Here is a 23,263-nt window from a genome sequence, read left to right on the forward strand (position 1 = left end):
GTGTCAAGCCAGCGGGTTCTGGTCGGCCTCTTCCTCTCTTGCCACTGACCATTCTGTATATAATATATATATATATATATATAATATATATATATATATATATTATATATATATATATATATATATCCGCTCAGTCGAAGTCAACTCTCGGTCACTCGTTGGATCAGTGTCCTCCAGTCAGTTCTATCCTGGGCCACTTCTTTCAGATTGGCTATGTCCATTCCGGTATCACTCTTGATGTGTCAAGCCAGCGGGTTCTTGGCGGCCTCTTCCTCTCTTGCCACTGACCATTCCGTATATATAATATATATATATATATATATATATCCGCTCAGTCGAAGTCGACTCTCGGTCACTCGTTGGATCAGTGTCCTCCAGTCAGTTCTATCCTGGGCCGCTTCTTTCAGATTGGCTATGTCCATTCCGGTATCACTCTTGATGGTGTCAAGCCAGCGGGTTCTTGGTCGGCCTCTTCCTCTCTTGCCACTGACCATTCCGTATATATAATATATATATATATATATATATATATCCGCTCAGTCGAAGTCGACTCTCGGTCACTCGTTGGATCAGTGTCCTCCAGTCAGTTCTATCCTGGGCCGCTTCTTTCAGATTGGCTATGTCCATTCCGGTATCACTCTTGGTGGTGTCAAGCCAGCGGGTTCTTGGTCGGCCTCTTCCTCTCTTGCCACTGACCATTCCGTATATATAATATATATATATATATATATATATATCCGCTCAGTCAAAGTCGACTCTCGGTCACTCGTTGGATCAGTGTCCTCCAGTCAGCTCTATCCTGGCCGCTTCTTTCAGATTGGCTAGTAAATACACACATGTATATATAAACATGCATGTGTGTATATATTTTGGGTCATCACATAAATAATGCGTTTTTTTTTCAATTGCATGAACTAAAAGTTGGTGGGAGACAGGATAAACTACCTCCATCAACTTGCTATAAACGCAGATAGTAATTTTATTTTATACTTATTCTTAGTGCAAGTTTTGAAGAGTGCAGTTCGACTTTAACAGTTATTTTTTCAAAGCTATAACGGAAGTGGCAAAGGAGCATATTCGGCATATTTTGCTTTATGAGTTCAATAAAGGCAACAAAGCAACGGAAAGTGTGAGGAATATTGATGTAGTTTATGGGGATCAGGCAATAAGCACAAACCAGTGTTGTTGGTGGTTCCAGAAATTCCAGCCTAGACGAGCCTTGTCCTGGAAGATCTGAAGTGCTCGATAAGGACGTCCCGCAAACCTTGGTGGAACAAAATCCCATTGTAACTGTTGGGGAGCTAGCAGAGAAGCTTGGATTTGGTCATTCAACCATTCATTGATACTTGTGTACCATTGGAAAACAACCATCTTTGGTTTCAGGATAATGCTTGGCCACAAACAAAGATGACATTTCCAAAGGCTGGAGCAGTTTGAATGGGAAACAAGGCTCACCTGCCATATTCGCCAGACATTGTCCCATCTGATTATCATTTATTCTACAGTCTTCAGAATCATTTGGACGGAAAAAATATGAATTCAGTAGAGGAAGTCAGAACAGTACTGAAGGAGTATTTTTGTCACAGACAAATGAATTTTGGGAGGGCGGACCTTGCAAGTCTACCAGATAGATGGAAGAGCATTGTAGAAAATGGAGAGTATATTTTAGATTAAAAAAGAACTTTGTTTATCTTAAATTTGAAAAATAAAAGAAGTATAAAAAACCCGCATTATTTATGGGACAACCCAATATATATATATATAAAGTTAATCCAAACAAGAAAGCACAAAAAAAAAACACAATGCGAGGACGTGGAACAAATATAGTATTATTGGACACTCAGGAAAGAAGGAAGGTTTAACGTTTTGAGCGGAGCTCTTCGTTGGAAAGATCCAGAGAAGGGAAGACAGAGGAAAAAAAATCGCCAACGGTACACATTATATATATATATATATATATATATACATACATGATGGCCGCCCACTTGTGACTGAGGAGGACCATTGCTGACTTTAAGAATATTGTGCACTCTAGGACTAACTTATATTTTGCATTTGCGGTTCCGTTGGTGGCTAATGAGCCCTCCTCTTGACAAGCATACACGACTGCAAACTAAGCCTTCTCTATTCACTACACCAGCACTGCACTACATACATACATACGGGATACAGCACTTTGGTCTAAACAACTTTGATCTAAAAGTTCACTTGTCTAAAGACACCTTGGTAAAATCACACTTCGGTTAGGTATAATGAAACTTGTCTGATTATATCCATTTATAAATAAATCACAAATCTGCATAATATATATGCTTGAAATAGAATATACATTTATTAGAATAAAATGAAATTTAAACAGAACCCAGATTATGTGCAGTACTACAAAGGTAATTTTTCATTGATCGATTCTGGTAATTGGCAATATTCTTTTCTCTCTTCTTGCTGCTTTGATATTTCCCTTCTTGCGGCTTGTCCCTTTGGTAAGTTGGGATAATCTTGTTTTGATGATTTGTTCTCTTCTTTGAACATCATTACATAGATTTGAATGTGCTCTAATGAAGACACTAAATAACCTATGCCATGCTTCAATAGAATTAATTGTACGTGCTTTACCACCAAGTGTGAACTCATAAACATTTCATTTAGGTATTGAAAATAATGGCTTTGACCATCTTTCTGTAATGATAAGGCTGTTGACTGGGAGAACACAAACATGGTTTAAACAGTTCTTTTCATTAAAAAATAAAGCATGCCTTTATTTCAATAAAATTTTTGGTTTTGTTAAATGAAGTTAAGACAAAAAAAAGCTTCTTGAGAAACCAAATAGTCTTTCCTTCCTTCATGCCAAGTTTGAAGAAAATATCTCTTTTGCATCTTACTTTTTTGGTCTCTTAAATATACTGCATTTTATGGCATTATTTCAAGCCAGCCAGCTTTTTCTGCGCAAACTGCACATGCATTTTTCTCGCATACATGTAGTTTCGATCGCAACAACTGATGCACTTGTGCATACAAATGCATGTTCCCACGGCTTTATCGATCGCATTCTCACCTGGAATCGATTTTTGTAATTTTTTTCAAGACTCATACACGCCCTGATACCATCGGTATCTACATATCAAATTTGAGTGCAATCGGATGGAGGATGCATATCATTCTGAAATATCATATCAGACTATGGATGACTAAATCACAACAGGTATATAGCCGATTGTCTGTATTATAGTGCATTGTTGTACCATCCAAATCTTTTTATTCTTTATATAAATGAAATTAAATAAATGACAAAGGAAGAAGAGATTGTGCAATGAATTTTATTAATTTACAGCCATTTCTGCTCATATAATACTTGGACAACTTCTGAAATATTTAAGCAAGAAATAAGCCACTGTACTTAGAATTTGTTGACCTGGAGAAAGCCTTTAACAGGATGCCTTGATCCATCATCTGGTGGTTACTATGGAAGCTAGGAGTAGATAAATGGCTAGCGAGAGCTGTTGAAGTCATGTATAGGGCTGCTGTCAGCAAAGTGAGAGTTAACATCAAGTATAGCAATGAATTTAGTGTGCAAGTAGGAGTTCATCAGGATTCAATGATCACCTACCTCCTATTTATCAAGACCATCCAGGCCATAAGCAAGGAGGAAGTTAAGATTGGCTGCACATGGGACCACTGCTATGCTGATGACCTTGTTCTAATAGGTGAAATTAGAAAAGAAATTTCAGGTGTCGAAGCAAAACCTGGAATATATATTTCTTTACTACCCACAAGGGGCTAAACACAGAGGAGACAAACAGATTAAGTCGATTATATCGATCCCAGTGCATAACTGGTACTTAATTTATTGACCCTGAAAGGATGAAAGGCAAAGTCGACCTCGGCGGAATTTGAACTCAGAACGTAACGGCAGACGAAATACGGCTACACATTTCGCTTGGCGTGCTATTGCTCCTGCCAGCTCGTACCTGGAATATATATCACTGTACTGACCAATCAAACGCTGTTATACACCACTGATCACTATACGCTTCTTCATACTGTGCTAAGTTTATAATTATGCCAATCCATTACATAACAGCTGAGTGAATAGAAGCAACATCAAATGATGTGTTTTGCTCAAGAACATAATGTACTGCTGGTCTTGGAAGTGAAAATTTGAGCTTGTGACCATGAGTGCATCACCTTCATACATGTTATGGTGTCAATTTCCAGGTTTACAAAAACAACAAGTTTGGCAATGAAAGCATGCGAGGGTTAGCAACAGGAAGGGCATCCAGCCACAGTAAATCGGCCTCAACACATGCTATCTGACCCTTGCAGGGCACAGAAATGGGGATATTAAATGGTGATGATGACATTGCAGTTACAAAGGGTCTAAGATTACATTGATATTTGTACAATTAACAAATATCTTAACCAAGGCGCAGGTGTGGCTGTGTGGAAAGTAGCTTGTTTACCAACCACATGGTTCCGGGTTCAGTCCCACTGCATGGCATCTTGGGCAAGTGTCTTCTACTATAGCCTCGGGCCAACCAATGCCTTGTGAGTGGATTTGGTAGACGGAAACTGAAAGAAGCCCATCGTATATATGTATATATATATATATATATATATATATGCGTTTGTGTGTCTGTGTTTGTCCCCCTAGCATTGCTTGACAACCGATGCTGGTGTGTTTATGTCCCCGTTACTTAGCGGTTCGGCAAAAGAGACCGATAGAATAAGTACTGGGCTCGACAAAAGAATAAGTCCCGGGGTCGATTTGCTCGATTAAAGGCGGTGTTCCAGCATGGCCGCAGTCAAATGACTGAAACAAGTAAAAGAGTATCAAACTATGAAGGAATTATAAATAAAAGAGCATCAAGCTTATGATCGTGAGATTGTGAGATCGAATCCCGGACCGGGCTGCGTATTGTGTGCTTGAGCAAGACACTTTATTTCACGTTGCTCCAGTTCACTCAGCTGTAGAAATGAGTTGCGACGTCACAGGTGCCAAGCTGTGTCGGCCCCTTTGCTTTTCCCTTGGATAACATCAGTGGCATGGAGAGGGGAGGCCAGTATGCATGGGTGACTGCTGGTCTTCCATAAACAACCTTGCCTGGACTTGTGCTTGGGAGGGTAACCTTCTAGGCGCAATCCCAGGGTCAGTCGTTACCGAAGGGGGTCTCCTCATAGATGGTAATTGCTACAAAGTATTTTGAAAGCATGCAGTTATCAAAAATATCACAATGGTATGTTATCTCACCAATGATGATATAGTTGTATAAAATACAGGGTTAGGAGGTTATTATTAAATGCTATTATATTTTGTTTCCTCTGTGAATATATTTCTCATTATATTAGGCATTTATTTCCACTAACAACTTTAATGGTTCTAGTAATTACACGATAACACATACTACATAATTTTTGTTGATCAAATACATATTTTGCTTCTGTTGCATTTAATGAATTTTTATTTAACCAGGTGGCTGATTGTAACACCAGTAACTGTTTAACCCCTTACCCGGCAGAAACGAATATATGCGTTTTGACCGAAATCGTTTTTTTCTATCTCTGGCGAGTTAACTCGTCAAAAGATAGACTTGCCAAAATCGACAGCAAACGAGTTCCTTCGTCTAAAAACAGGTTAACTCATTTCTGCCCAAAGCGGTAATTTAAAATCAATATTATTGAATTAAAATTCATAATAAATAAGGTTTGAAATATACCTCGAAATCACCATTCAAAACATAGTAAAATAAAACAATTAAAAAATATGTCTGAAAAAATACATTTATTTCCAAAATAATTGTTGGGTAAGGGGTTAATCAATTTTCCTATATCAGTAGCCAAAGATTTCGTCTTAGCAAGAGGTTAGCTGTGTAAAGATGACAGACTGGAAACAAAACCCAACAAGGCAGAAATTTGCATCTAATATCCTCACCACTTGCCCAAGGTGCCCATGCAGTGGGACTGAACTTGGAATCACGTGATTCATAAGCAAGCTACTTACCACACAGCCACTCCTACACCTGATTGTTTAATTTAGAATGAGCTTTTATGGCAAGCATGAGACGTCAGATCTGCACAGTTTGAAAATTAAACAGCTAGAATATCTGAGCTGGACATGGCCAGTTTAAAGGATAAAGGCTTAATGAGAAATATCTGCACTAATAAAATAGTAAAATGACAGGTGAATATTCACTTTTATGATGATGATAATCATCATCGTTTAACATCCGCTTTCCATGCTAGCATGGGTTGGACGATTTGACTGAGATCTGTTGAACCAATGTTTTTAAACACAGTATATGTGTGGATGGACTGCAGGAAATTTTCATTATCAAGATGTATTTATATTAAATGTGATACACAAATTGATTTTTTGTTTCTTATTGGTACACAGAGTAATTTTATGAATACTGTCTAGCACTAGCATTCGTAAAATAACTCTCTTTTACTTGTTTCAGTCATTTGACTGCGGCCATGCTGGAGCACCGCCTTTAGTCGAGCAACTCGACCCCGGGACATATTCTTTGTAAGCCTAGTACTTATTCTATCGGTCTCTTTTGCCGAACTGCTAAGTAACGGGGACATAAACACACCAGCATCGGTTGTCAAGCAATGCTAGGGGGACAAACACAGACACACAAACGCATACATATATACGACGGGCTTCTTTCAGTTTCCGTCTACCAAATCCACTCATAAGGCTTTGGTCGGCCCAAGGCTATAGTAGAAGACACTTGCCCAAGGTGCCACGCAGTGGGAATGAACCCAGAACCATGTGGTTGGTAAGCAAGCTACTTACCACGCAGACACTCCTGCGCCTATTACATGTACCAACAAGAAAAGGGGAAAATGTCATCAAGGTAAATGAAGTAGTAAGCTTGCTCTACAGCATTTACTTCAATCAGAATGTTGGCATTGATAGAGTTACTGTTGTGAATGAATACGTATATGAGTAGTTAAGTTCCTTTTACGAGAGAATGATTTCCCACAGATATCACAGCAATATGGACTCTCACCTGTATGGATACGTTTGTGAGTTGTTAAGGTACTATTTTCAGAGAATGATTTACCACAGATATCACAGTTATATGGTTTCTCTCCCGTGTGAATACGTTTGTGTGTAGTTAAATTATATAATTGAGTGAATGATTTACCACAGATATCACAAAGATATGGTGTCTCTCCTGCATGAATACGTTTGTGTTTGGTTAAATTATGATTATGAGAGAATGATCTACCACAGATATCACAGTGATATGGCCTCTCTCCTGTATGAATACGTTTGTGCGCTGTTAAGTCACTACTTCTAAAAAATGATTTACTGCAGACATCACAGTGATGTGCTTTCTCACCTGTATGAATACGTTTGTGCTCAGCTAAGTGAGGTCTTTGAGAGAATGATTTACCACAGATATCACAACAATAAGGTTTCTCTCCTGTGTGAATACGTTTGTGAATAGTTAAGGTACCTTTTTCAGAGAATGATTTACCGCAGATATCACAGTGATATGGTTTTTCCCCTGTATGAATACGCCTGTGTATGGTTAAAGTATTTCCATGGGAGAAAGATTTACCACAGATGTCACAGTGAAATGGCTTCTCTCCTGTATGAGTGCGTACGTGAATAGTTAAGTCAGTACTTCCAGAGCAAGATTTACCACAGATATCACACTGATATGGATTCTCTCCTGTATGAAGGCGTTTATGTTTAGTTAGGTAACTAGTTTCAGAGAATGATTTACCACAGATATCACAGTGATAAGGCTTCTTTCCTGTATGTGTACGTTTATGTGTAGTGAGATGGCATTTTTGTGATAATGATTTACCACAGATATCACAAGTGAATGATGTTTTCTCTCTTTCTTTCTTGCTATCACCAGGAAATTCAATTCTTTTAGATTTTGCTTGAAACTTGAGCTTGTCTTCACATAATTCTTTTTCCATAATTATTCCTTCCTTTTGTTTGTATTGATTCCAAACAAATATATATATATTTTTTTTTTTTGCTATTTTCCCATTAACTGTAATCTTTGCAAATATCTTAATATGTTGCAAACCCCTTGTAATCTAAATTCAGTTAGAGAAATCATGTTGTACGTATTCAAACGAAGGAGGTAGATAAAATTACTTCTAATCTCAGTTTACAAAATAATATTAAACGAGATATATTTAAGCGTAACTTCTTAGATATCTGTGGATGCAGCACGGATTTTTGTCAGTGAACAGGTTGCAATCTTAAAGCGACGAAAATATTTTGACAAATTAAACTTAAATGTTGAAGTGAATTGAACGGCTTTTGTGTGTTTCTTAAATGGCTTACAAACACCTTCCACACTGCAATTGTTTTCGTTTCAGCACACAATCTCAGATCAAGTCACTCGCTATGCAAGTACATCTCCGTAATCTTTAAAAGTTGATAAATATTGATGATGCATTTGGTGATTCTTTGATGCCAATGTCTTCAGATAATCTGAAATAGGAACAAAAATATAAGATATGGAAAATACTATTTTACTAGATTATTTTTATACAGATAAACTATATAGACAATTGCAGCGTGGAAGGTGTTTGTAAGCCATTTAAGAAACACACAAAAGCCGTTCGATTCACTTCAACATTTAAGTTTAATTTGTCAAAATATTTCCGTCTCTTTAAGACTGCGACCTGTTCACTGACAAAGATCCGTGCAGCGACGAAACTATTTTGACAAAATAAACTTAAATGTTGAAGTGAATCGAACGGCTTTTGTGTGTTTCTTAAATGGCTTACAAACACCTTCCACGCTGCAATTGTTTTCGTTTCAGCACACAATCTCAGATCAAACCACTTGCTATGCAAGTACATCCCCGTAATATTTTTATACAGATAAACTACATAGAAATAAGAACGTACGATGATCTCACTTGGTGCGCTAAGAGTACCATACAAGTCAAAACGTTTTACATTATACACGTCCAACTACTTTTACTAAAATATATCTATTATTCTATCTTACCTGTTCTGCTACATAAATCTGTGTTTATAGTGAAGGATCTTCAACAGAACAAACATCTAAGACGAAGTCACACAGGAAATGGATGTGAAATATGACATGTGACGTCGCACAAATGTTCTCACATTAACAAAAGAGCAACTCACCAATGTTGTGATGTGTATCACCATGGTTACCATCTGACTATGCTAAATAGGTTCCCGTAAATATCGTTATTGTTTACATTAGGATTCGGGGCGATCCTTCGGTATAGGTACGGAAAAGTACCGGAAGTGGATTTGTTTACATTCCTGAAGACAACAGAAACCCTTTTCTCCTAACCCCTCGGCAATCTTTCGATAGAAATGTATGACGTAATGAGTGAGTGTGTGACATTAGGATTCGGGGCGATCCTTCGGTATACGTACCTTAAGCACCGGAAGTGGATTCGTTTACCTCCTAACCCCTCGGCAATCTTTCGATAGAAATGTATGACGTAATGAGTGAGTGTGTGACATTAGGATTCGGGGCGATCCTTCGGTATACGTACCTTAAGCACCGGAAGTGGATTCGTTTACCTCCTAACCCCTCGGCAATCTTTCGATAGAAATGTATGACGTAATGAGTGAGTGTGTGACATTAGGATTCGGAGCGATCCTTCGGTATAGGTACCGTAAGTACCGGAAGTGGATTTGTTTACATTCCTGAAGACAACAGAAACCCTTTTCTCCTAACCCCTCGGCAATCTTTCGATAGAAATGTATGACGTAATGAGTGAGTGTGTGACATTAGGATTCGGGGCGATCCTTCGGTATACGTACCTTAAGCACCGGAAGTGGATTCGTTTACCTCCTAACCCCTCGGCAATCTTTCGATAGAAATGTATGACGTAATGAGTGAGTGTGTGACATTAGGATTCGGGGCGATCCTTCGGTATACGTACCTTAAGCACCGGAAGTGGATTCGTTTACCTCCTAACCCCTCGGCAATCTTTCGATAGAAATGTATGACGTAATGAGTGAGTGTGTGACATTAGGATTCGGAGCGATCCTTCGGTATAGGTACCGTAAGTACCGGAACTGAATTTGTTTACATTTCTGAAGATAACAGAAACCCTTTTCTCCTAACCCCTCGGCAATCTTTCGATAGAAACGTATGACGTAATGAGTGAGTGTGTGACATTAGGATTCGGGGCGATCCTTCGGTATAGGTACCGTAAGTGGATTTGTTTACATTTCTGAAGATAACAGAAACCGTTTTCCCCTAACTCCTCGGCAATCTTTCGATAGAAATGTATGACGTAATGAGTGAGTGTGTGACATTGTGTTTCGTCTGCTCAACAGAGCTGATGGAATTATGGAGAATATGCGGGTGGATAGTGCTAACGTTGAAGAGAGGCACCACGTTCTCGCTACAAAGACAGAAGAAAAAAAAGGGCGATCTTTCGTCTTTAGTAGACCTTTCCGTCGATTTCCGTAAAAAAATCTTTTTTTTTTTTACATATGGGCTTGCGGGAACTTTTGAAGTAATATACATACATATACACATACACCGAGTAAAAAATCAGTTATCTCTTTCTTTCACACATTACTCTGTCTCTTCACACACACTAACAGAAGCACTTCACTTACACAACATACTGTCTGTCTCCTACACCCCATCAAACACACATGTACATCAATGCTTCACATGCACGGTAACTTCAAAAGAACTTCCCTCGTCATACAATCGCTTTCTCTTAGTCTCTTTCGCTCTCATTACTTCAAAAGTTCCCGCAAGCTCATATGTAAGAAAAAAAATTTTTACGGAAATCGACGGAAAGGTCTACTAGAGACGAAATATTGCCAAAAAAAGATCCAAATTATTTATTTTGTGTAAAAAAATTTGTTATTTTGTGTTTTGTTTACTTTGCTAAGTAGTCGTTGTAGGATCGACTAGTCACGACTTACACATTCTTTGTTTTGTCCATAAATGTTTTTTCTTAATGTAAACCCTTTGTGGAAAATAAAGATATCAACATTATTATTATTATTATTATTATTATATGTTTGACTTTTGCTTTACATTTGTACAAGTTGGCTCCAAGTTCTCACCCAGAGACCTCAAGAGACAACAGGTTGGAAGTTCACGTTGTTGTTGTGCCTAGTGGGCCATATATTTGGGTTTTTTTTTTTGTGTTGTACTAGTGAATGTCTAAAAAAAACACAAACAAACGAAAATTATGTTTGTTTTAAACCTTGAGATTACATAGAAAGTATTTTGCGTAGGTTATTATTATTATTATTATTATCATCAACACCACTACCACCACCATCATCATCATCATCATCATCATCATCATCATCATCATTATCATCATTATCATTATTATTATTATTATTATTATTATCATCAACACCACTACCACCACCACCATCATCATCATCATCATCATCATCATCATCATCATCATTATTATTATTATTATTATTATTATTATTATTTACTATGAGTTGGATAGAAAACCAAAGAAATAAATCGATATGATGGAAGGTGTCGCTGAATGTATTAAATCATCATAAGGAATTTTTATTTGTATCACCGGCTTCATTCAGATAGAGGGGAAATTGTCATTGACACCGTCAACCTGCTTTGTCAATTATTAAGTTCAATTAATTTATTTATATCAAATATAATAATTATCTCATATTAAGGTGAACGTGAGTGGCTTTTTTTTTTTAGGTAATATGCAGTAACCTACGTATTCCAGTGTCAGAGTTCCATCGTCTTCATGATTAATATTTCATTACTAACAATGTTAAATCGTTAATTGGTTGTTCCTTAATTTGCAGGACACCTGAACGAATTACTTTCGTGATAATTCTTGAGTTTTCAGCTGACCATCGAATATATAGCCGGTGTTCTTTGGATTACCGTCACATCACGCATTGTCATTTTCTTCTTTCCTTAGTCAACTAAATGGATTTAAAAGGACCACACGCACACATATATATTTCTTTACTGCCCACAAGGGGCTAAACATAAAGGGGACAAACAAAGACAGACAAAGGGATTAAGTCGATTATATCGACCCCAGTGCGTAACTGGTACTTAATTTATCGACCCCGAAAGGATGAAAGGCAAAGTCGACCTCGGCGGAATTTGAACTCAGAACGTAACGACAGACGAAATACCTATTTCTTTACTACCCACAAGGGGCTAAACACAGAGGGGACAAACAAGGACAGACAAACGGATTAAGTCGATTACATCGACCCCTGTGCGTAACTGGTACTTAATTTATCGACCCCGAAAGGATGAAAGGCAAAGTCGACCTCGGCGGAATTTGAACTCAGAACGTAACGGCAGACGAAATACGGCTACACATTTCGCCCGGCGCCTGACCATCGAATATATAGCCGGTGTTCTTTGGATTACCGTCACATCACACATTGTCATTTTCTTCTATCCTTAGTCAACTAAATGGATTTAAAAAGACCACACGCACACACATAGCTAAACAAATACTCACACACACAACATTTATTGAACCCTAGTACTTAAATACACTTATCTTAGTTCATTCTTATGCTAACTGATCATTCTGTTACAATTTGAAGTTGAAGAATACCAATTTTATCTGTACGTGGTCTGCGAGCAACTTGTGGACTATATATTTTCAACCTGTTAACGACATCAACATTTCTCAAAGTAGGAACAGAAGCTTCTTTTTATCAACAAAAATATAGGTATTACGGAGATGTACTTGCATAGCAAGTGATTTGATCTGAGATCGTGTGCTGGAACGAAAACAATTGCAGCGTGGAAGGTGTTTGTAAGCCATTTAAGAAACACACAAAAGCCATTCGATTCACTTCAAAATTTAAGTTTAATTTGTCAAAATATTTTCGTCGCTTTAAGATCGGGACCTGTTCACTGACAAAAATCCATGCTGAATAAGGTTTATATATATATATACAATTGCAGCGTGGAAGGTGTTTGTAAGCCATTTAAGAAACACACAAAAGCCGTTCGATTCACTTCAACATTTAAGTTTAATTTGTCAAAATATTTTCGTCGCTTTAAAACCGCGACCTGTTCACTGACAAAAGACAACTCAATAACAAAAACTCTTGTGATGAGCAGAAAATTTATCTGCATAAACATTTTCCGTGCGTGTAAAGGAGGTCCAGGGCAATAAAACTGAACTAAAGCAAATTATATTCACAAGCATTTCTGAGCTGTTAGTAATTTGTGGAGGGTTAAAATGGAAGATGTTCCTCTCTTAGACACTTCCAAAACAGCTGTTTTTACCAATATGGACCAAGTCGGACAGACACGTAGTGATGAGAAACCTTCACATAGTGACATAGTTATTAAAGAACGACCATTACAGGTTCATATTCCTAAACATTCTTGTGGGACTTGTGGGGAGACTTTCTCTTCAGAAAATGAAGTTTTAACGCACAAAGAATCACTCCACAAGGTAAGACTCTTCCATTGTGAAATCTGCGGGAAATATTTTGCCTTTAAAAGTTATTTAATAAAACATAGAAGAGTGCACACTGGAGAAAGACCGTATCATTGCGAGATATGCGGGAAGTGTTTCACTCAGAATTCTTATCTTGTTACCCACATACGTAGTCATACTGGGGAGAAACCGTTTTACTGTGAAATATGTAAGAAATCATTTGTTTCGAAGTTTGTCTTAAAAAAGCACAAAATCATACACGCTGAAGAAAAACCCTTCCACTGTGAAATCTGTGGAAAATATTTCGTTTCCAAGTGTAAATTAACAAGACACAAAGGCGTACACATTGGTGAGAAGCCATATCCTTGTGAAGTATGCGGAAAATCGTTCGTGTATAATAGCGATTTGAATAGACACAAACGAATCCACTCTGGAGAGAAACCTTTCCATTGTGAAATCTGTGGAAAAGCCTTTGCGGATAATTCTAATCTTACAGTTCACAAAAAAATACACACGGGAGAAAAATTGTTTTCCTGTGAAATATGCGGAAAGTCTTTTATTCAGAGTTCGAAGCTTACAATCCATACGCGAAGTCACACCGGAGAAAGACTGTTTCGTTGTAAATTATGCGGAAAATTTTATGCTTCTAACTGTGTCTTAACAAAGCACAAACGAATCCACTCTGGAGAGAAACCATTTCATTGTGTAATCTGCGGAAAGTCATTTGTGTCCAACAGTGATTTAACCCGACACAAGAGGGTCCATACTGGAGAGAAACCATATCAGTGTCAAATATGTGGGAAGTCATACACTCAGAATTCGAGTCTTGTGGCCCACAAACGAGATCACACTGGAGAGAAACCGTATTATTGTAAAATATGTGGGGAAGGTTTTGTATATAATAATCTTTTAAAGAGACACGAGCGGAAGCATAGCATTTAATTGTGACTGGTGACGAAAAACGGATCATCTATCGAAATGTTAAACATCACCATCAAAATACAGGACCAGATACTGCAACAGCTTGGGTTTCAGAGGACCACAGCTCTTTAACATCCTCCCGAAATGCCTGAGAGACTTGCATGGTGTGGATGTGGGTTTCTTTAAAACTACACTGGATCTCTCCTTGTCGGGGGTCCCAGGTGGATTCACATATTAGTGTAGCTCATTCAGCGGTGGTGCCCCAGCATGGCCGCGGCCTTCGGGCTAAAACATTTTTAAGGATTTAAGGATCGTAAACAGTAGCTTGGTAAAAGGGAAAAAGCTCAATCACAACCGAGAAGGGAACTTTATGGGGGAAAAGGTTCTCTCTATCTGGTGGGATTGCAAAGGAGTAATTCACATTGAATTGTTAACACCTAATGCAGTGCTTTTCAAACTTTTTGCTGGAGCGGAACCCCAAGGAAACATTCCACTGGCTCGAGGAACCCCTGTGCTATAATTTAATAGTTTTATGCACACATATCTGCACAGGAGAATTAAAAATTACTGCCGATTTTAGCAGTTTTGTTAACTTCTTGCGGAACCCTGGTTGAAAACCACTGACCTAATGCAACAATTAATGCTCAAATCTACTGTCAGCAATTAGAGCATTTGAACCAAGCTTTGAAGAAAAAATACCCGCTTTAGTGAATCAAAAAGGAGTGATGTTTCATCAGGACAATGCGTAATCCCCGTACCTATTTCTTTACTACCCACAAGGGGCTAAACACAGAGATGACAAACAAGGACAGACAAACGAGTTAAGTCGATAATTCGACCCCAGTGCGTAACTGGTACTTATTTAATCGACCCCGAAAGGATGAAAGGCAAAGTCGACCTCGGCGGAATTTGAACTCAGAACGTAGCGGCAGACGAAATACCTATTTCTTTACTACCCACAAGGGGCTAAATACAGAGGGGACAAACAAGGACAGACAAACGGATTAAGTCGATTATATCGACCCCAGTACGTAACTGGTACTTAATTTATCGACCCCGAAAGGATGAAAGGCCAAGTCGACCTCGGCGGAATTTGAACTCAGAACGTAGCGGCAGACGAAATACCGCTCAGCATTTCGCCCAGCATGCTACCGATTCTGCCAGCTCGCGCAATCCTAGTACCAGTTACGCACTGGGGTCGACGTAATCGACTTAATCCGTTTGTCTGTCCTTGTTTCTCCCCTCTGCCTTTAACCCTTTGTGGGTAGTAAAGAAATATACACGTGTATATGTTTGCATGCATATTTGAGCACGCATGCGCATAAGGATTGTTTCTTTCCCCGATTTCCGTCTCGAGAGCATCTTATTATTTTCTTCCGAATTGTTTTCTTCCAGCTGCTTCACAATCTTACGACAATGTCTCACATAAAACATCATTTCTGTAAGTATTAAAAGCTCGACAGCATTTATATGTATTGATATTGCATACTTTCGTTGATTCCACTAACTTTTAATGTTTTGATATTGCTTGTCGGGGCATCAACGTTATTTCTGGCCTCCACCCACTTTCTCTAAAAACTGATGATTAAACAGATTTTTAGTCGTGTAAAAGCTGGATATTTTAAGCGATCTTTTCGGTTTGACCGGCAGTTTTTTAAACATAATTTCCACGTAAATAAACACTTTTAAACTTTGTATACTGGTAGAATGTGTTTATAAAACATCTTTTTCTCTTGGCTTTATTGAGAAAATTCTATAGTTTGTAAGATATTTGTTGTTGTTTTTTCTTCAATTTCTGCAATTTCAACCAATCAATGGCGTCTATTGAGGTGAAAACATTCCTGAGCCGTTAACAGCGAAGCTCTTGTCATCGTTGGCATCTCACTCTACCGGAATCAGAGGATCTTTTCGATTTGACCGGCAGTTTTTTAAAATAATTTTCACGTAACTAAACACTTTTAAACTTCGTATACTGGTAGAATGTGTTACATAAAACAGCTTTTTCTCTTGGCTTTATTGAGAAAATTCTATGGTTTGTAAGATATTTGTTGGGGTTTTTTCTCTTCTATTTCTGCAATTTCAACCAATCAATGACGTCTATTGAGGTGAAAACATTCCCGAGCTGTTAACAGCGAAGCTCTTGTCATCGTTGACGTCTCACTCTACCGAAATCAGGGGACCTTCTCGGTTTGAACGGCAGTTTTTTTAAATAATTTCCACGTAACTAAACACTTTTAAACTTCGTATACTGGTAGAATGTGTTTATAAAACATCTTTTTCTCTTGGCTTTATTGAGAAAATTCTGTATTTTGTAAGATATTTGTTGGGGTTTTTTTCTTCAATTTCTGCAATTTCAACCAATCAATGACGTCTATTGAGGTAAACAATATTCTGTGCCGTATGAATATGTCCGTCGTTTAAGAAACAGATTGGGTTTACTCTTTTACTTGTTTCAGTCATTTGACTGCGGCCATGCTGGAGCACCGCCCCGGGACTTATTCTTTTGTAAGCCCAGTACTTATTCTATCGGTCTCTTTTGCCGAACCGCTAAGTAACGGGGACATAAACACACCAGCATCGGTTGTCAAGCAATGCTATGGGGACAAACACAGACACACAAACATACACACGCATATATATATATATATATATATACATATATATATATGTATATATATATATACATATATACGACGGGCTTCTTTCAGTTTCCGTCTACCAAATCCACTCACAAGGCTTTGGTCGGCCCGAGGCTATAGTTTATTTACATTTCTGAAGAAAAAAAAGATACCCTTCCCCCCACCCCTAACTCTAACCCTCTAAAACAGATTGAAATGCAATAGATCGTTTGTAGGTTCATAATTATGGCTGACAATTTCATATGACACCGCTAGAAAAAACTGCCGTTCAAACCGAAAAGATCCAAAATAAGTCTTATAACAAATACCTTTCAGATGGCTTGCATTTCGAGTTTATCGGAATTTGATGTATGAAAAGAAAATAATAATTGCGGCAATAATTCATACGTTTTATCAAAATGTATGAGGAAACAAAGTCGAAGTTTTTGAATTATTCGACTCTGCCCTACAGTTTATTGGCAGTTTATTTTTACAGAAAATTCCTTCATAATCGTAATCTGCTCCATCTGAAACAGATTTGTAGAAAATTTTATGAAAAAATATCAGCAACGGACATCCGCTCGTGTCCGTTGCCAGCCTCGCCTGGCCCCGTGCCGGTAGCACGTAAAAGCACCATCCGTTCATGTCCGTTGCCAGCCTCACCTGGCCCCCGTGCTGGTGGTATGTAAAAACACCATCCGTTCGTGGCCGTTTGCCAGCTCTGTCTGGCACCTGTGCAGGTGGCACGTAAAAAGCACCCACTACACTCACGGAGTGGTTGGCGTTAGGAAGGGCATCCAGCCGTAGAAACACTGCCAAATCTGACTGGGCCTGATGAAGCCTTCCGGCTTCACAGACCCCAGTTAAACCGTCCAACCCATGCTAGCATGGAAAACGGACGCTAAATGATGATGATGAGGTTTTTTAGACAGTTTTGAGGAAATTCCTCTCAACCCTTGCGGAAAAATTTTTCACAACGAATTCCGATTGAACTCTAAAAGTTATAGAAAGACAGAAAAAAAAAAAACGAATTCATTGGGGCACACATCTGTAGTAATGCCCAGTTTCCGTATACATTTGCTGCTTTCTTCCAAGGAATCTAATACTCTTAGCTTAGTTTTTCCTTGGGGCTGGCCAGATTGGAGCAATCTCGAGTATAACCAGCCAAAATTGCAAAGATAATCTGGGACTCGTCTGAGGATAGAAAACTCCAAATGACCCGACCTGGTTTTCTTTGTATCGTCTTTCTGGATGTTTTGTGTTCTTGTCCCATTTTTGTATTTTTTATATATAAAATATAGCGGTGTACATACACTTTGGTCTTATACATATATATGTGTGTGTGTGTGTGTGTAGGCAATGGGCTTCTTTCAGTTTCTGTCTACCAAATCCACTCTCAAGGCTTTGGTCGATTAAGGCTATAGTAGAAGACACTTGCCTAGGGTGCCACACAGTGGGACTGAACCCAGAACCATTTGGTTGGGAAGCAAGTATCGTACCACACAACCACACCTGTGCCTACGTGATGATCTTTCAGTTTCCGTCTACGAAATCCACTCTCAAGGCTTTGGTCGATCAAGGCTATAGTAGAAGACACTTGCCTAGGGTGCCACACAGTGGGACTGAACCCAGAACCATGTGGTTGGGAAGCAAGTCTCGTACCACACAACCGCACCTGTGCCTACATGATGATCTTTTAGTTTCCGTCTACCAAATCCACTCTCAAGGCTTTGGTTAGCTCAAGGCTACAGTAGAAGACACTTGCGCAAGATGCTACACTGTGAGAGGCAAACTTCTTATCACACAGCTAGTCTGTGTATATACGATAGGCTTCCACACAGTTTCCAAATTCATGCACAGAGCATACATATGTATTCAGTGATGTTTGTGTGTAAATACATCCTGATTTTGATTGTTCAGTTAAAATTTTCTTGTTGAAAATGCCTTTATAATAATAATAATAATGAAATTATTGTATACAGTGCTCAGGTGCACCACAACTTCTCAGAAAGTGCGTATAGAGTCTATGCAGTAATGTAGAAATGTCTGGGAAGTGAACAGTGTATGAGTCAGATACATGCTTGTGTGTGTATGGAGGGGAGAAAATCAGGTGTAGTATTGGCGAATCTCAGGAAGCATGGAAGTTTTGAAGGATGCTGTGCTCCGACAACTAACAACTGATGCCGGCAGTCTGTTCCATGCTTCAGCAACTCTCAGCGTGAAAAAATGTTTCCTAAAGTCATGGGAGCTGTACTGTTTTCTGACTTTGTAAATATGTCCACGAGTGTTAGACAGGTGGAGTTTGAAAAGGTGCTCAGAGTTAATGAATCCTTATGAAATGTCTTTATGAAAATGTCATTTAATGTCCACTGTTGTATCTCTATTCTTCAGGTATTCTCTCCATATCTAACACTATTTTTTTTATTCTGTCATTACAGATTATCAGATGATATTGCCCTCAGAGAAGTATTTACATCAGATGCAGCATATATAATTATTATTTTTTTAAACAAGTAGAGGAAAATATCCTTCAGATCAGAATGAACTTCACATAAATATCTGGTGAATATCAATGAAACATTATTGAAAAGTATTTCTTCTCAACTGGAATGTTTATAAAATAATTTTGTGTTCTCATTAAACTTGGACAGATTTACAAAAAAAAAAGTTCACAATATCTTGTGATATTGATGAAGATCACAGCTGATGGGGAACATAGCAATAGATAAAAAAAAAAAAAAGAGAGTAAAATAAAAAAATATTTATATATTTAGAATTAACTGATTTGACAGTTGTAGATATTCGGATGCACTGAGCATGAATTTTTACTCAGTTTTGCTCTATCGGGTCCTGATTTTGACAATGTATATGACCTGTGCTACATTCAAATGAAATCCCCCATTCCAATATTTAAGAGTGTGCCACCTCAAGAATTAGTTGAAGATGTTCCAGAAATATTTTATCCCATTAGCATTCAAACCGGCCATATCTGGCCAAAATATTTAGCCTGTTTTATATTGAAACTGACCAGATCTCGCCTCTCACCTCAGCCCTACCATGTCATTCTAAAACTAAAAAATCACATCACTGAAATCTCTAAACTACAAGATAATGAATGATTAATTCAAAAGAATATAAATAAACAAACATCACATCTAACAGAATAATCTGAACCCTAAAGGGTTAATGCACTCTGAGGAGTCTGACACTGATTTTGATCCCAGCATATTTGAAAATCAAAATGATCCAGAAAAGTTTACCCAGGTCAAATTCAATAATGTTGTCAGGGATCTAAATTTGCCAACAAAAAAAAAAAGGGGGCTGTGGAAATTTTGACTTCAAGGCTTAGAGAGAAAAACTTGCTTACTTCAAACACAAATTACATTTTATAGATAAAGAGAACTTCTTGAATATTTTAGAACAGAGGATAGTTTAGTATATTGTGGAGGGAGATGGAAAATGAGGTTTGTGCGAACAAGGTGAAACTTAAAACATTGTCTGAAAATATTGACTGTCCTATTGACAAAAGGATTAAGAAAGGGAAAAAGTCGTTTGACTGTGATGTCTGTGGTAGATCATTCTCCCAAAAGGGCAACCTTACTACACACAGACGTACTCATACAAGAGAGAAGCCATATCACTGTGATACCTGTGGTAAATCATTCTCTCTAAATCATCACTTAACGATTCACAAACGCATTCACACAGGAGAGAAACCATATTGCTGTGATATCTGTGGTAAATCGTTCTCTCAAAACAGTAATCTCATTATTCACAAACACATTCACACAGGAGAAAAACCGTATCACTGTAATATCTGTAATAAATCATTCTCTCAGAGTGGTTACTTAACTACTCATAAACTTAATCATACAGGAGAGAAACCATATCGTTGTGATATTTGTGGCAAATCATTCTCTCAAAGTGGGTACTTAACTACTCATAGACTCATTCATACAGGAGAAAAAACGTATCAGTGTGATGTCTGTGATAAATCATTCTCTGGAAGTAATAGCTTAGCTATACACATACGTATTCATACAGGAGAGCAACCATATCACTGTGATATCTGTGGTAAATCATTCTCTCAAAATGAACATTTAACTAACCACAAGCGTATTCATACAGGTGAAAAGCCATATCACTGTGATGTCTGTGGTAAGTCATTTGCCCGAGGAAATGTTTTGACTACTCACAAACGTATTCATACAGGGGAGAAAACATACCATTGTGATATATGTGGTAAGTCTTTCTCGCGAGGAAATGTTTTGGCTACTCACAAACGTATCCACACAGGAGAGAAGCCATATCAGTGTGACATCTGCAATAAATCATTTTCTCATAACGATCGCTTAACTACACACAAACGTATTCATACAGGAGAGAAACCATATCACTGTGATACCTGTGGTAAATCATTCTCTCAAGGAAATACTCTAACTATTCACAAACGTATTCACACAGGTGAGAAGCCTTATCACTGTGATACTTGTGATAAGTCATTCTATGGAAGTAGTACCTTAACTAAACATAAACGCATTCATACAGGAGAGAAGCCGTATCACTGTGATATTTGTGGTAAATCATTCTCTCAAAAAAGCCACTTGACTAAACATACAGGTATTCATTCAGGAGATTAATGGTATCAAGATCAAGATTTAGGCCAAAGTAAATACAATACAATTTACATATCTGTACAATATGTTAGTCTTAAGTTGTGGTTTATATTTTATATAAACATATTTTATCTCTGTATATCAGCCAGGATCCCTGGTCTGGTGGTACGTAAAAAGCACTATCCGACTCGTGGCCGATGCCAGCCCCGCCTCGACTAGCTTCCGTGCCGGTGGCACATAAAATACACCAATCCAACCATGGCCGTTGCCAGCCTCGCCTGGCACCTGTGCAGGTGGCACGTAAAAAGCACCCACTACACTCACGGAGTGGTTGGCGTTAGGAAGGGCATCCAGCCGTAGAAACACTGCCAGATTTGACTGAGCCTGATGAAGCCTTCCAGCTTCACAGACCCCAGTAGAACCATCCAACCCATGCTAGCATGGAAAACGGACGCTAAATGATGATGATGATGATGATAAACATATTTTATCTCTGTATATTTGATCTGTAGTTTTTATTAGAAGAAAAATAAAGTGGGAAGACTTGGAATTTCAAGGTGTTATTGGACACTTTGGCAAAGAAGCAGCCATATCTGGTCCAAAGATTCTACCTGTTTAATGTTCAAGCCACCCAGATCTGGCCTCTTCTGTCAATCCTACAATGTCATTCTATAAATAATAAACCACAGAATCAAAATCTTGAAGCTATGAGATAATACTTGGTTAATTCAAAAGAACGCGAATAAATATTACGTTTGACATAATCTCAATGCTGAAGTATTGAACTTAAGCTATGGGAACATATTGTACAGGCGTGTAATGGATCCCTTACTAAAATTTGAAACTGTAACACAATGTTTGGAAATCTTCAATAGGCGCAGGAGTGGCTGTGTGGTAAGTAGCTTGCTAACCAACCACATAGTTCCGGGTTCAGTCCCACTGCGTGGCATCTTGGGCAAGTATCTTCTGCTATAGCCCCAGGCCGACCAAAGCCTTGTGAGTGGATTTGGTAGACGGAAACTGAAAGAAGCCTGTCGTATATATGTATATATATGTATATGTATGTGTGTGTATGTGTTTGTGTTTGTCTCCCTAGCATTGCTTGACAACCGATGCTGGTGTGTTTACGTCCCCGTCACTTAGCGGTTCGGCAAAAGAGACTGATAGAATAAGTACTGGGCTTACAAAGAATAAGTCCCGGGGTCGATTTGCTCGACTAAAGGCGGTGCTCCAGCATGGCCACAGTCAAACGACTGAAACAAGTAAAAGAGTAAAAGTTTTGGCAAACAAAAATAACAATTGATGAACCATCCGAACGTGGCCGTAGCCAGCGCTGCCCTGACCAGCTTCCATGCCGGTGGCACGTAAAAAGCACCATCCGACCGTGGCTGTTGCCAGCTTCGTCTGGTCTCCGTGTCGGTGGCACGTAAAAAGCACCCTCTACACTCACGGAGTGGTTGGCGTTAGGAAGGGCATCCAGCTGTAGAAACACTGCCAGATCAGACTGGGCCTGGTGCAGCCTTCTGGCTTCCCAGATCCCCAGTTGAACCGTCCAACCCATGCTAGCATGGAAAGCGGACGTTAAACGATGATGATGATTTCTTAATTAAGTTGTGATGTCCTCAAACAAGTGACTAACAGCTTGCTTTGGACAGAATAAGTAATGGACCATTTCACATCAGCCTAATATAGA

General features: G+C 38.5%; 3 protein-coding genes across 3 annotated transcripts in view; 2 read left to right on the top strand and 1 right to left on the bottom strand.

Annotated features, from left to right (window-relative positions):
- The window catches only part of LOC118768621 (zinc finger protein 239-like), a 50,094-nt gene that overhangs the window by 24,619 nt on the left and 2,212 nt on the right, over positions 1-23,263 (top strand). Inside the window, exon 5 of the mRNA XM_036515463.1 lies at positions 19,393-21,046. Within this exon, the coding sequence (XP_036371356.1) occupies positions 20,407-21,046 (640 nt within the window). The 5' untranslated portion in view covers positions 19,393-20,406. The remainder of the gene's footprint in view (positions 1-19,392; positions 21,047-23,263) is intronic.
- Positions 6,082-23,263, bottom strand: part of LOC115226406 (zinc finger protein 665-like) — a 44,435-nt gene continuing 27,253 nt past the window's right edge. The window contains exons 3-5 of the mRNA XM_036515154.1: positions 7,347-7,784; positions 7,011-7,178; positions 6,082-6,152 (exon numbers count right to left, since the gene is read on the bottom strand). Of these exons, the coding sequence (XP_036371047.1) occupies positions 6,082-6,152; positions 7,011-7,178; positions 7,347-7,784 (677 nt within the window). The remainder of the gene's footprint in view (positions 6,153-7,010; positions 7,179-7,346; positions 7,785-23,263) is intronic.
- Positions 12,982-14,881, top strand: LOC118768614 (zinc finger protein 239-like). Its single transcript, XM_036515435.1, has 2 exons — positions 12,982-14,406; positions 14,651-14,881. The coding sequence occupies exon 1, from the start codon at positions 13,212-13,214 to the stop codon at positions 14,355-14,357; it is 1,146 nt and encodes a 381-aa protein (XP_036371328.1). The 5' UTR covers positions 12,982-13,211; the 3' UTR covers positions 14,358-14,406; positions 14,651-14,881.

Source organism: Octopus sinensis, linkage group LG30 (genome assembly GCF_006345805.1).
Source record: "Octopus sinensis linkage group LG30, ASM634580v1, whole genome shotgun sequence".
Lineage (NCBI taxonomy): Eukaryota > Metazoa > Mollusca > Cephalopoda > Octopoda > Octopodidae > Octopus > Octopus sinensis.

Bases quoted from the DNA above. Each gene is read 5' to 3' on its own strand.
- LOC118768614 (XM_036515435.1), top strand. From the start codon at position 13,212: ATGGAAGATGTTCCTCTCTTAGACACTTCCAAAACAGCTGTTTTTACC.